The sequence below is a fragment of the Podarcis raffonei genome, chromosome 2 (genome assembly GCF_027172205.1).
Source record: "Podarcis raffonei isolate rPodRaf1 chromosome 2, rPodRaf1.pri, whole genome shotgun sequence".
NCBI lineage: Eukaryota > Metazoa > Chordata > Lepidosauria > Squamata > Lacertidae > Podarcis > Podarcis raffonei.
In genome coordinates, this window is record NC_070603.1 from 88,048,773 (window position 1) to 88,062,656 (window position 13,884).

The 13,884-nt window shown below is 44.7% G+C and overlaps 1 protein-coding gene across 1 annotated transcript; it reads left to right on the forward strand.

The window, feature by feature from the left end:
- Nucleotides 1–47: 47 nt before the first annotated feature.
- Nucleotides 48–13,745, forward strand: TMEM43 (transmembrane protein 43). Its single transcript, XM_053378038.1, has 12 exons — nucleotides 48–427; nucleotides 3,287–3,436; nucleotides 4,759–4,893; nucleotides 6,146–6,240; nucleotides 7,082–7,131; nucleotides 7,967–8,036; nucleotides 8,402–8,472; nucleotides 8,705–8,826; nucleotides 9,437–9,511; nucleotides 9,633–9,734; nucleotides 11,555–11,672; nucleotides 12,998–13,745. Exons 1-12 carry the CDS (start codon nucleotides 416–418, stop codon nucleotides 13,198–13,200), a joined length of 1,203 nt encoding a protein of 400 aa, XP_053234013.1. The 5' UTR covers nucleotides 48–415; the 3' UTR covers nucleotides 13,201–13,745.
- The last annotated feature ends 139 nt before the right edge of the window (nucleotides 13,746–13,884 follow it).

Sequence of the window (13,884 nt, forward strand, 5' to 3'; positions counted from 1 at the left end):
GTGCGCGTAAATCCTCCTTTTCTCCACAAAATATGCTTCGTCGGCCTGTGTGATAAATGACCACCGCCCCCTTGTTATTATTACTTAACGCTTGGAAGTTCAATGATAGTCCCAGCGGGGGAGGGGGAGAGAATAAATAAATACGCGTGGCCACCCCTGTCCCGTTGAACGACTACATTTCCCAGCATGCTCCACGGCCGCTCTCTGTTCCCTGACATGCCCGCGAAGGCTCGTTGGAGGGAGTGCGCACGCGCGATAGCCTCGAGCGTCCTGCTCGGCAGCGGAGAGGCGGGGCACCCCGTGGGAGTGACGGCTTAACCCCTGCCTGGGTGGGGATTCCTGAGGATTTGCATTCCGTTCTTTCCTTCCAGTGTTAAGGATCTTACGGCGGAGTTTAGAGACTCGCAAGCTCAAGATGTCTCGAAATGTAAGTGTGTGTCTCCCTTTCCTTAAAGGTGGCCCTAGGAATCATGGAATTGTTCGGTTGGAAGGGACCACGAGGCTCCTGTAGCCCAACCTATCTTTGCAAGGCAGGAATCTCAACTAGATCTCTGCACTCGCGGGTTTAGAGACGGGGTGAGACACACCAAAAATTTGCGGGCATCCCGGGGCTGCGATCCTACGCACTCTGGCTTGGGAGGCAGCAAGCTTCATTGAACACAGCGAGACTTACTTCCGAGTAAATGTGCACAGGATCGGGTGGCGTGAGATCAGCTGGCTTGTCAGCGTGGGAACGAACAGCTGTGCTTCCCACCCCTGATGCTTAGACGTTAAATAGATACTGCTTGCAGGACTTAAAATGGAGAGGAACCGTTTTCTCCTCCGTAGTTTCTATTGCTACTGCTACGGAAATACCGATTCCTCTGAGTCTGAGACATTAGGTGTTGTTAACTAGCATGTGCCTTAAGATGCTGTGTGACTTATTCTGCATCCTCTTTGCTGCCAACAACTAGCGCAACTATTCCCTTGGAAAAGGGCGTCTGCTTATGAATTGTTTCAGGGTGTTGTCACTCACCAAGTTTGAAAACGGACCTTTTTGGGTTACAGTGCGTGCAAGCATACAGTTTACCTTGGCTGCAGCACATGCTCAGATTAAAGGGGACTCGCTTCTACTTTCCACCCCACAGTAACAACCTTTTAAAGTAAATGGACACAAAAGGCAGGAGAGAAGCTTCTAACAGCATTCTATCATTTACCAGGGCAAATTTGACAGGGCTTACTTCGGCTTGCATATGTCTGTGCAGTTAAAATGACACCATTGGGTTTAAAATGATTAAAGCAGGCATAGGCAAACTTGGCCCTCCAAATGTTTTGGGACTACAACTCCCATCATCCCTAGCTAACAGGACCAGTGGTCACTGGTCAGGGATGATGGGAATTGTAGTCTCAAAACATATGGAGGGCCGAGTTTCCCTATGCCTGGATTAAAGGGTGCTAGGCTGCAGTCAACAAGTATTTAATTCAACAACAAAAACAACCTCAACAACCACCAAGATCTCAATCAGGAATTAATCAGGGAAGACTGGCAAAACTGATGAATTTTACTAAAAGGATACATAGCCAAGCTAGCTGGCACCCCAGATTAAACCTGTAGGCTGAACCTCATGTGAAATGCACAGTGCAGTTCTATGAATGTTTATGAAAAAGTAAGTCCCACTGTGTTCAGTGAGACTTGCTCCCAGGTAGTTGTGAATAGATTTGCCACCTTAGTAGAGTCTCTTCTGAAAGTATTGGCTGGAGGGAACTATGCTATTCTGGTTGCCAAAAGCACCAGATGGGGCAGCACAGTGACAAAAGGAGGTAGAGGGATGCCAGTACACTTTCAGTAAGTAGGTAAGTTTCATCCCCTGGGCAAAACTCTAAAGCTGAACAAATGAGCTGGTAGACGAAGGCTGCAGTCTTCTACATGCTTAAAGGTAAAGGTACCCCTGCCCGTATGGGCCAGTCGTGTCCGACTCTAGGGTTGCGCGCTCATCTCGCTTAAGAGGCCGGGGGCCAGCGCTGTCCGCAGACACTTCCGGGTCACGTGGCCAGCGTGACAAGCTGCATCTGGCGAGCCAGCGCAGCACACGGAAACGCCGTTTACCTTCCCGCTAGTAAGCGGTCCCTATTTATCTACTTGCACCCAGGGGTGCTTTCGAACTGCTAGGTTGGCAGGCGCTGGGACCGAGCAACGGTCTACATGCTTACTTGGGAGTACACCCCACTGAACACTTTTGAACTTACTTCTCTAAAGAATTTGTGCTTTGTTTCTACCAACTGTGCTTTGATATCAGTTCTTCAGAACCAATGATTGAGCATGGTCTTGTTTTAACTTCTGCCCTATGGTTAAAACAAGCAGAAGTTAGCTGAGTAGCATGTGCACACACAACTTATTTGCATGTCATCCTGGGAAGCAAGTGTGTGTCTGCTTGGCTCAGAAAGCCAGTTGCTATGGGCACCTGTAGAAAATATTTTGAGTAGACACACCCTAAAATGTGTTTCAGTGTGGGCAATTGATAATCCTTCTGTGTCTCTTCATAGTGTTATTTTTAAACTGCGTTATTTAGTCCTGTGCCCTAGCACACATTGAGAAGTAGATTATGTGAACAATGTTGAATGTTTTAGACTAAGCATTCCATGCTTCTTTATTCCCCCTTAACCTTTAAAAATTCCAAACCAAAGTATTTCCCCAGAACCATGAAGGGAAGGATTACTTGAAGTGTTCCTTCATGCATACAGGCCAAAGTGTTGAATGCTACCTGCACTCAGTGGTGGTGGTTGCATATGCACTGTTGCAGAATTCTGATCCTTTTTCCAGTTGAAAAAGAGCTGAAAGTGACCACTCTGTTTATGGACTGGAATAGCACTGCAGTGTCAGTAGTCTTAGAACTGCAGCCTTGACTATTTCCTTTTCGAAATGTGCATAGGTAGTTGTAAGTGAGCATTAATAATGTATTCAGTAGGGTGGGGTGGAAACTGAGTTGCTGTCTTGCAAGGTAGGTTCTTAGCTTATGCTTATCACTTTTTTGCCAAATAAAAACTGGTATCTACCATCGTTGCTGTAGCAGACTATTTTTCCCTCCTGGGAAAATCCCATCCTTGCTATTTTTAGTACCTATTTTCGTGGCACTAATGGACTATATGAAAATATGATCTCTATTGCTTGTAAACTGTCTGTGTAGAGAACACATTGTCAAGAGGCTGACGCCAACCTGCTGATTTCTCTTTTGGGTGTTGAGCATGCCCTGGTAGGAACTCTGCCCAGAAGTAATTCCTTTTGATTTTGTTTTTTCTTTTATAACAGTTTTCTGACACCGGTAGCAAGAAAGAACATGTTAAAATTACAAGTGAGCGCAAGCCTGGATTTCTGGAGCGCCTCAGTGAAACCTCTGGAGGGATGCTCATAGGACTTGCTGCATTTGCCCTCTCTTTTTACGTTCTTTTTACCAATGAGGTAAGTCAAGGCAGGGAGGATGGAATTATTTTTTCAAGTAGCTCAGGGGTATAAAATATTAAGGCCCTTTGGGGATCCCCAGTAGGACTCATAGACTGGCTGGCAACGGTTCTCTAGACCTTCAGGCAGGAATCTCTCCCAGCCCTGCCTTGAGATGCTGAGGATTGAACCTGGGACCTTTAGATGGAAAAACAGATGCTGTGCCACCGAGCTACGGCTCTCTTCCTGGGCTCCTTTCTAAGCCCACTTTATTGAGTGGATTCTTTCCCTCAGTAAAGTTACCTTTGGAAATAGCTTTTAAAGATTGAGCTCAAGCTTCCTCTGAAGAATTTGCAGCCCTAACTTAATTATTTTGCATTTGTGCAGCTGTGATAAGTGCTAATGTATTTGCCTCCAGAACCTCACAACGTAATTTTGGCATTAATTTTGCATCTCAGAAATAACAACAACAAAAATCTTTACATGCCATTATCTGGAATGTCACCCGCAGAGCTTTTCAAAATGTCTTAACTGCTTTTACTGGCAGAATTACAAGGGAGTAGGTGGTTCTGCAGGGACGCGGGTGGCGCTGTGGGTTAAACCACAGAGCCTTGGACTTGCCGATCAGAAGGTCGGCGGTTCGAATCCCCGCGACGGGGTGAGCTCCCGTTGTTTGGTCCCAGCTCCTGCCTACCTAGCAGTTCGAAAGCACGTCAAAGTGCAAGTAGATAAATAGGTACCGCTCTGGCAGGAAGGTAAACAGCATTTCCGTGCGCTGCTCTGGTTCGCCAAAAGCGGCTTAGTCGTGCTGGCCACATGACCTGGAAGCTGTACGCCGGCTCCCTCGGCTAGTAAACTAAGATGAGCACTGCAACCCCAGAGTCGGTCACGACTGGACCTAATGGTCAGGGGTCCCTTTACCTTTACCTAGGTGGTTCTGCATTGCTCTGCAACTGTGGTACTTCCTCTGTATCTCAAGCCTGAAGTCATCCCATAATTCATCCAGATTCTCCCCAGAACACAGCCCTGCTCACCCTGACACACTTCCTCACTGTTCCCATTCAAGTGCTCTTGCTTGCCTGAAATGTGTCCTTAAACCAGAGTGCTTGCCTCAATGGTGGGTGGAGAGATTGGGGAACACTGGCATGTGGCTTTTGCCTGGCTGTCATATAGCTCCGGGCACCCATTGCTCTGCCCACTGCTGGGATGCAGCCCCTGGAAGCTCCCCCACCTCTGCTTGCAAGGATTTTCTGTAGGTCAGTTTTAGCACAACGTTCCACTGTCTTGTCGCCTCAAAGTGTGCTCTTCCCACTCCCACCCCTCTCGCATTTTGCCATCTGTAGGGGCGAGCTTTGAAGACGGCCTCCTCTTTAGAAGAAGGGCTTTCTCTGGTGGTCCCTCTCGACGACATCCATAACGTATTACAAGAGAATGAAAGGAAACTTGTGCACCTGTCGGGTCCCCTTAGAACTTCAAAGGTAAATAAAGTGGTGTTACCAGAAGAATTTGTAGATTGTCCCCCACCTCCACATTGCAGTGTTTTGCTTTTTTAAAGTGCTGCTTCAGTTATCCCATACATTTGGATGCCTTGCCTGAAAAAGCTTGTGCTTGTTTATTTCACCCTATTGTATGTATGTGTGTGGGGGGGGTTATGTACGCATGAGAATCTGCAACTTCAAATGCGATCAAAGGTGTAAGTTAGAGTGAGCATCTGGAATGCACAATGCTTCAAAAGTTATGGCTCATGCCATTTTGTGTTTTCTGGAAACACTGCTCCCTAATGCTTTATGGAGGGGGCAAAGTACAGAGGTTAATTTCTCAGTGCTACGGCACACAAGTCTAGATGCCTGGAAATCTTGCCCTCTGGCTCAGAACCTTTCTTACTGGGTAACTGCCTATAGTGAAGGAAAGGTCCTCTGAATATGTTTGAAAGCACTCCTACACTGATGTGTTTTAGGGATCAGTTACCAGCAGCCTTAAAAGCAAGTTCCTTTTATTAAGCCATAGTAAGAAAAGCCCTCTGCTAAGGACTTTGTAAGACCGTGCATTACAATGTAATGATGCCATAGTATCATTTAAGTAAGGCTTAAGTGTGGGCCCCTTTGGTACCCCAAACCCCGCTGTCTAATGTATGTTAAAACTCTGTGGTAGCATCATGAGTTGTGACATTTTACGCAATAGAATATGCCAGGCAGTCAGGCCACTTAGCTAGGATTCTGCATTTCACAGGTTAGTAAATGGGCTTATGAGTTGGCTTGCACTTTTGTGTTGGCTTGTCTAAGAACGATCAAGTTGTCCTTCAAAATCCAGGCAAAGGTTGCTTTTTTCCTGGCGTACTTCCTGTATTTCCCATGCTTGTTAGCAGTTCTTCTCAGAAAAGGCATTCACTTTATCTGACAACCCTACCTAGAACTGAGTCTGACTTGCCCTGATAGGGCTTATGTAGGACCCCTGGCCAATCGGAAAAGCCAACTGGGGCCAGCAGAAAACTTTGGGCAGAGTCATCGTTTGTCAGACCTTTTCAGCAGGCTACTAAGGAAGATTTCTGACTCTGAGGGACCTTAGCTCTAATTTGCAAACGCCCAAAACCTAACAAGTTTGTAGACATGCCATTGCGCCCCAGATTTAAGTAGTACCTTTTGCTTCTCTGTCTCTTCACCCGCCCAAAGTCTTGGGAAACCTTTGTAAACTACAGATCTCCTGATTGGAACTTTGTTTTGCATTTGATAGCCTTTATATGATCCCAGCTATGGACTTTCTATCCGGGCTGTGAAGCTGAAGCGTAATGTGGAGATGTATCAATGGGTAGAATATGAAGATTCCAAGTAAGATGAACTTCTTAATGATTTCTCTGCCATGGCACATATGTGTGGGAGTGGGGCGTGTGTTTGGGCATAGGGACTTGTACTCTATAATCCAGAACACATCTTTATGTTCACCTGTAGCTTTTCCCCATAACTTTCTCTTTTAATTATTTTCTGTACTCTACCCTTGAGGTCTACAACAATTATTTGGTCAAGTCTTTTCTTTTGGAATGCAGTATATACTTTCCCCCCATGGTGACTGATTATTCAAATCTATAAAGAGCAAATGAACACAGAACTATGAGTCACTTGTTTATAGCTGGCTTCTGTTGTGGAAAGTATGAGACACTGAGCTATAGGAAAAATATTACCACTGGTTCTCATGCCTCCAACCCTTTTCCCTACCTTACCTTGGCTGGGTTTTGTGCCAAAATAGACAATAGTCAGTTGGCGTGGATGCTGGCCTCTTGCCTACTGCTCCAGATTCCTTTGTTACATCAAACCTGGACCCATTTTACGGAATATTCTACTCTTCCCTTCCTTGCAGTAGCCTCGCTATTGCTTCCCTCTCATTCCTGTTGCTAGCAGGACACATCTCTGTGCCAGATTAGCTCAGCGGTGCGCAGTTGATGGGAGTTAACATCTTGGCTACCCCTGATCTAAACAGAGCTTTCCATTATCCCACAGAAGCAGCACTGTTGGACCAAAGGTCTCTTGGACCTGATTAGTTAAAATGTTACACTGGCATTTGCTAACATTTTTTCTGTGATTCATATACAATAAAGCTGTGTCAAATATAGAGTTCTTGCGGACTGCACTTTGGTGTGTGCTTAACTTCTCTATCTCCCCCCACCCCCCGTAGAGAATATGAAGAGAATGGTGAAGTGAAAAAAGAAACCAGATATTCATATAGTAAGTTGACTAGCACACAAATTTCTCCCATTAGGATTGGTAACTGTGCCTTCAGACAGCTACTTGACAGGCATACGTTCAACAGGGACAGCTCTCACCATCACTTTCCTCAGCTCTAAGGTGGGGGAAGGTGTGCTGTGTTGTTGCATAAAGTGATGGCGAGACCTGCCCCTCTTGAATTTATTTCTGCCGTGCAACAGCTGTCAAACAATGGCAGGAGAATGGCAGCAACCTTACCCTTCACTTTCGTGGCATTATTTATGTGCTGCAGCTATATTTCATGTGTCCTTCAAGGAGCTCAGAATGGAATAGTTATCCAGTTGGGTTGCCTACAAAGATGTGGCAGGCAAAAGGTGGCTGAAGCCTAATATGCCTTTTTTTTGTGGGAGGGGGGAATACCTGCATGAGTGATTTGCATGTTATGCTAAGACTACCTGGGCTTCAGTGCTCAAAAATGCAATGAATGAGTCTGCTTTTCAGGAAATCTTAAAAGTTGTGGCTTGAAGATTCCCAGTAATTCCATTGCCTTCTCGAAAATGGATGAGATTTGGGCCCCCTCCTCCATATTCTTCCACATTGCATATTCTGTTGGCTTGCTTTAGCTTCTTCAGCAGACACAACCTTGTTCTGTTCAGATCCCTCACCCACCCTGTACACCTCTCAATTACGTTGTTCACTTCCTGGCTTATAGTCCAATCCCATTTGTTATGCACTTTTTTAGTATGCAAGTACCCCTTTCTGGTTGTACTCCGTATGCAAATCGATGTTGGGGGGGCATTCTAAACTAACATCTCCTTGGTGTCTTTTTCTATATACTTTCTTGTTTCCCTTTTAGATACTGAATGGAAATCGGAAGTTGTGAACAGCAGAAATTTTGATCGGGAAATTGGTCATAAAAATCCTAGGTAAGCCCCATATTTCACCATCTCAAATAACCTTGCCCATTATGAAACGGGTTGAAATGAATGATGGCTCATTCACTTACCGTGCAATCCTAACCACGTCTACTCAGAAAGAAGTCCTAATGAATTCAGTGGTGCTTCCTCCCAGGTAAATGGGGTTAAGATTGTAGCTTAAATCCTGAACTAGATACTGTTAGGTATTCTGCAATCAGAAAAGGATGGCATTGTAAATCACTTAGCAAATACATTTGAGTAGGTTTCCTGACACGGCGTGCTTGTTTTGCTATATAGAAATCTTTGCTAACCCTCTCTGTGCCATTGTGTCTATTGAGTTGGAATAAACTTTGCAATTACTTTTTTCCATGCAGTGCCATGGCTGTTGAAACTTTCACTGCAGTTGCTCCTGATGTCCAAGTGGGCAGATTCTTTCTTTCCAAAGGTAATAACTTTTAGTTTTGGTGTAGTTAGACTATGCTTTAAGATCATTCCACATTGAGTAAATTATGGAAAAACTGATAAAAGGACATTTTGACTTTAGCAGTCTGTTTCCAGTTCCAACTGGGTTTTGTTGAACCTCTGCAGAGCGGAAATCACTCAAGACATATCCAGAATGTCTGTTTGGGTTATTGTAGTTAAATATCACAGAACAGAGCATCTCCTTTGTTTCCTAGGCCTTGTTGAGAAGATTGATAACTTCAAACAGATGAGCTTGGCAAAACTGGAAGATCCCCACGCTGATGTGATCCGCTCAGGGGATTACTTTTTTCACAGTGAGAATCCTCGACGTCCAGAAGTAAGAAACCAATTTACAATTAACAGTTCAAAAACTGACTAAAACTCTGTTGCCTTCCCACCACCACTAATAACTGCAGTTATATTGTATATACTGTTTGTCTTGTCATATACTCTTGTTCCTATAAGGTTACAATCCTATACAGCAGGGGTGGGGAGCCTTTTTGGCTGCATGGGCCAGATGTTTATCAGAATCTGCCTGATGGGCCAAATTTGACTGCCCACCTGTCAATCACCTGATGTCACAAATGACATCAGGAATTTAGTGCTTTGACGTTCCAAAATTGGGGCTTCAAAGCACTAGCAGGTAGCTACAAACCCATTTGCATTGAAACAGCAGCTGAAGCGGAGAGAGAACAATACTCAGATCAAGTAAGATCACCCTGCCTTCACAGAGGTGGAGGTGGGGATCCTGCTTAGTGCTGGGTTCAGGTACACGAGAGAGCTTCTTGCAGGGAAGTTCTGCACTACTGCAAAATCAAGAATGTTGCTTGGGAAACTTACTTAAAGAATGGGAATAGCATGAACTCGGATAATGTAGATTTCCAAAATCTCCACTGGGAAGCTTCTATTACCAACACCTTTATCTTGTTTGTTTCTCCCACTTTCAGGTAGGAGATCTTCGTGTTTCTTTCTTCTATGCAGGTTTGAGTGGAGACTCATCCCACCTGGGTCCAGCAGATACGGTAAGTGTTCCAGATCTCTCCTACTCCTCCCTGTGTGAAGAAATAACACTTCTGTGTAATGAAACTGTTAACATGCGAGGCTCTTTTTAAGACACTCATTTTCAACTCTGGAATTTTTCAGGTGACAGTAATTGCTCGTCAACAAGGGGACCAGTTGGCTTCATACCGAACCAAGACTGGGGATATCTTGCAGATCCTCTATCCCGATGAGCTCTCTGCTGAGGTAAGAGTTATAGATACAGGAGAACATTGAAAGAATGGTCTTCTCCTTGTATGTGTAAGTGAGATATGCAGAAGAATCCAGTTTACTTTCTTGGGACTTTGTGTCTTTGAGGAAGAGCTGTAGCTCAGTGATAGAGTATGTGATTTGCATGTGAAGGGTCCATAGTCCAATCCGTAACAATATCACGTAGGGATGAGAAAGACCATGGGTAGGCAAACTAAGGCCCAGGGGCTGGATGCGGCCCAATCGCCTTCTCAATCCGGCCCGTGGACGGTCCGGGAATCAGCGTGTTTTTACATGAGTAGAATGTGTCCTTTTATTTAAAATGCATCTCTGGGTTATTTGTGGGGCATAGGAATTCGTTCACTTTTTCCCAAAATATAGTCCAGCCCCCCCCCCCCACAAGGTCTGAGGGACAGTGAACCCTGCTGAAAAAGTTTGCTGGCCGCTGAGAAAGACTCTTGTCTAAAACCCTGAAGAGCCACTACCAGGCAGACAAATGCTGAGCTACACCTGCTGCAGAGAACTGGGGGCCAGCCAGATCCTGACCTCCCCCAACCACTGCGGGTCATTTGCACCCCGCCAATAAGCTGACATCACTATGACTCGCAATTTTGGACCCGTTCAAGGTCTAGGCATTGTTTCCAGGCGAAGATGTGTCAATCTTTGTAGTAGATGGAGTAAGAAATCAGAGAAATTTGGTTGGCAGGGAGGGTAGGGTGTCATAGGAGTAGGTATGTAGCAGGAGCATTTCTGCATATCATTGGTCTATGGCTGCTCCTTGGTTTCTTGGCCAGCCAGGAATTCTTTCTCTCATAGGATATACGGGAGGAACATTGCATTTCAGTAAATGAAATCGTGGGAGGTGTTGGAAGAACAGTAGAATAGTTAATTCAAACGCAGAGAAAAGTTTCCAGACTTCTTAAATTTGCAGAGTTATATCTCAGAAAGAGAAGTTGTTTATGATGATGAGGTGGTACACTATCCAGAAAGGATTTTTTAAAATGCACACACCATTAAAAAAAAGTATAGTATTTTTTGTACTAAGTGGTGCTACATGGTGTTATATCTTTATCTTCTGTTCCAGCAATATGTTTTAGCCACCTCACTCCACTCCTCTTCCCCACACCCCCAGGTGGTTTCACACATTTTCCCCCAATATCCTACTTTCATGAAGTCCTTAAGACAGGCAGGAAATCACTTCCCACCCCCCATCTGTTAAAAACATAGAAGCTGTGTGTGTCTGTGTCTGTGTGTCTGGCTGGATCTGCCTTCCACAATGGGCCAACCTTCCAGGCATTTGGGACTCTGATCTCCTTCAGCTGGACTGGTGGTATTTTGAAATCCAAAACCTCTGGAGGGCAGTGTGGAGGGGAAGGCCAGGCTAGATGGAGCTGGGTGTGTGTGTCCACTACATACTTGATCAGCATGATTCCAATCAAGCATTATCTCACACCCTGACCCAAAAGAGCAATGATGTAATCTAGCAATGTAGATCAACTTAATGGAATGTTATTTCATTATGTGTTACAAAGGGCAGGAGGGTCAGTATTGCTGCTGCTGCTTCTTTTTTAAGGAAAAAATGTCAGTTGTTTGCTTCCATCTCTGTTGAATATTGTAAATAGCATGTATATAGATTTATATTGGCTGCATTTGGACATCATGTTCATGCATGTAACACTAAAGCACGGTTTCGTGTTGCATCCAAACATAGCCATTGTCTTACGCATAAAAATTTCAGAACGGTGGTGTGTAGAAGTAGCAGAGCTGGATCTTATAGGAAAGCTTGGTGTACTCACTGAACACTGAACACATTTTAGGAGGTGTTCCAGAAAGAACATGAAAGTAACAACATGAAGACCTGGGGCCTCCGTGCAGCTGGATGGATGTCTATGTTTGTAGGCATCAGCCTTATGACCAGGATTTTTTACACCCTGGGTAAGTTTTGCTGGTAGCAACCTGACTTGATTGATAAATAAATAAAGCATTTAATCAAATTATTATTATTATTATTAATTTAATTAATTAATCAATCAATCAATCAATCAATCAATCAATATATTGGATCCAAGCAACTTCTGTACTAGGGAACTCTGTCATTATAATAGTGCAGCCAGTGCTATTCTTCTAGAGAAAGAGAGTGCTGGAACTCACCATGAATGTCTCCCTTGTTCTCTTATAATGGCAATGGTGCTCACCTGAGAGGTGCTGGAATTGAATTCCGGTGAGTTCTGGCTGGGAAAAAAGCCCCGAGTGAATTGATCCTGCTCCTGGGCTTGAACATTAACGGATGAATTGTAACTCAGTTCTCCCCTTCTTGTGCTTTGTGTTCTCTCTCATGCTGATGATCCAGGACCCAGGATTAGGGAGGTGCTTCCACAGGACACTCTAGTTTAGAATACGGTTTGCTAAGAGGGGGAAGGAAGGCACTTGCTTGTTTTCGAGGGGAGCTACAGTAAGGGGGTGAAACTCAACAGAAGTGAATGAGAACCATGTTCCACACAACAGAAAATATGTTGAATCCTACCTCTTCTGCATAATCTATTTGAGACTCTGGGTTCTCCAAGTATTTGCTGTCCTGCTTTCTGAAGTGGGTGGATGCAATCGTAACCCCACTTGCCTGGGAGTAAGACCCGTTCAATTCAACAGGGCTGACTTCTGAGTGGACAGTTAGGGATGGCAGCCTTATTATTATTTTTCTTACATTAATATCCTACCTGCCTTCCATCATGGAGCAGCTTATTTGTGGTCCCCCACCAGGGAGCTCACCAGGTCCAGACCTTTTCAGCTCCGGCAAGGAAATCGCCTCATGTGCCTTCAGATGATACCCAGGGACTATACAGAGGATGCTGCCACCTGACAAATCAGATTTCCAAACTTACTGGAAACTATTTTGTTTATTACATTTGTATCCCACCTCTGTTTCCACTAAGGAGCTCAGGGTGACATATATGGTATGCTTTCAGTTTACAAGTGACAAGCCCAAGCTTATTCTGTGGCCAAGTGGAGACCTGAGCTTTGATCTCCCTCGTCCAACTTCTGCACTGTTAACTTTCTGTCCTCTGTGGCTTTTCAGTGCTCAGAGGATTAGTCCAAAGTTTGTTTTTTACTGACATAGTGGTGGGTAATTTGGGGAGGAAGAAGATTTATGAGAATGCTGGATGAGGTTTAAAGCACGGTTTAGCAGCAACGTGTCATCATGCTGATCTTTCACCAGTGTGTCACTGCTTCATGTCTTGTTTACTTCTTCTTTCCCATTACAGTGGACTGGTTTCCAGTAGTCCGGGACCTGGTCAACCTTGGCCTGAAAGCATTTGCCTTTTGCTTGGCTACTTCTCTGTCCCTGCTGACCATTTCGGTGGGCTGGCTCTTCTACCGGCCTCTCTGGGCCGGACTGATTGCCCTGTTGGCGGCGGTTCCCATTGTGATTGCGAGGTCCCGGGTTCCACCCAAGAAGCAGCAGTGATACCGTGGAGAAGGGGCCTCAGGGTGCACACCCGAATCTCTTTGGAGACGCCCGGAACTTCTCAAGCAATTGCCACTGTGTATGTGTGGGTTTTGTTTTCTGTTTTCCAAAACGAAAACTCCTTGACTTTGCAATCCAGACAGTACGACACCAAAGAGTTTCATGATGGACCTAGATGCTGAACATGTGTACAGTTTTTATTACGTAACCAAGTGAAAAAGTGCAACTTGTCTTTTTTAAGTTGATGGAAACAAAATGGTAGAAATGGAATAGAATTTTTGTGTGCTGGATATCAAGCACAATCAAGCGAAGCTGACTTTGCAGCTTGATTAAAACAGTCTGGCGACCTCATAAGGAAAGGATAAGTGGTTTGTTGTATTGATGAAGACCACATCAGGTTTTTGAAACTGTGTAAATCATTAGGGGTTTTTTTGTGCCTTTTCCTTGCTTATCTCTGTTAAAGTTATATACTTTGATGCTAGGAGCTTGCATATGATGTAAGGGGTAAAATGGCCATGTTAAAATGTTTCTGGACTGTTCTCCCCCCTTGCATCCCAATTTTAAGTGTGCCTAGAGCTTGCTCCCACTCACTTTTTCTGTAGGCTGGTAGATGCTAAGTGAACTGAGTAGGGATTTGTACCTGTGGTGATTCTCCATATGAAGAACTCGCTTTATTTGAAAAAA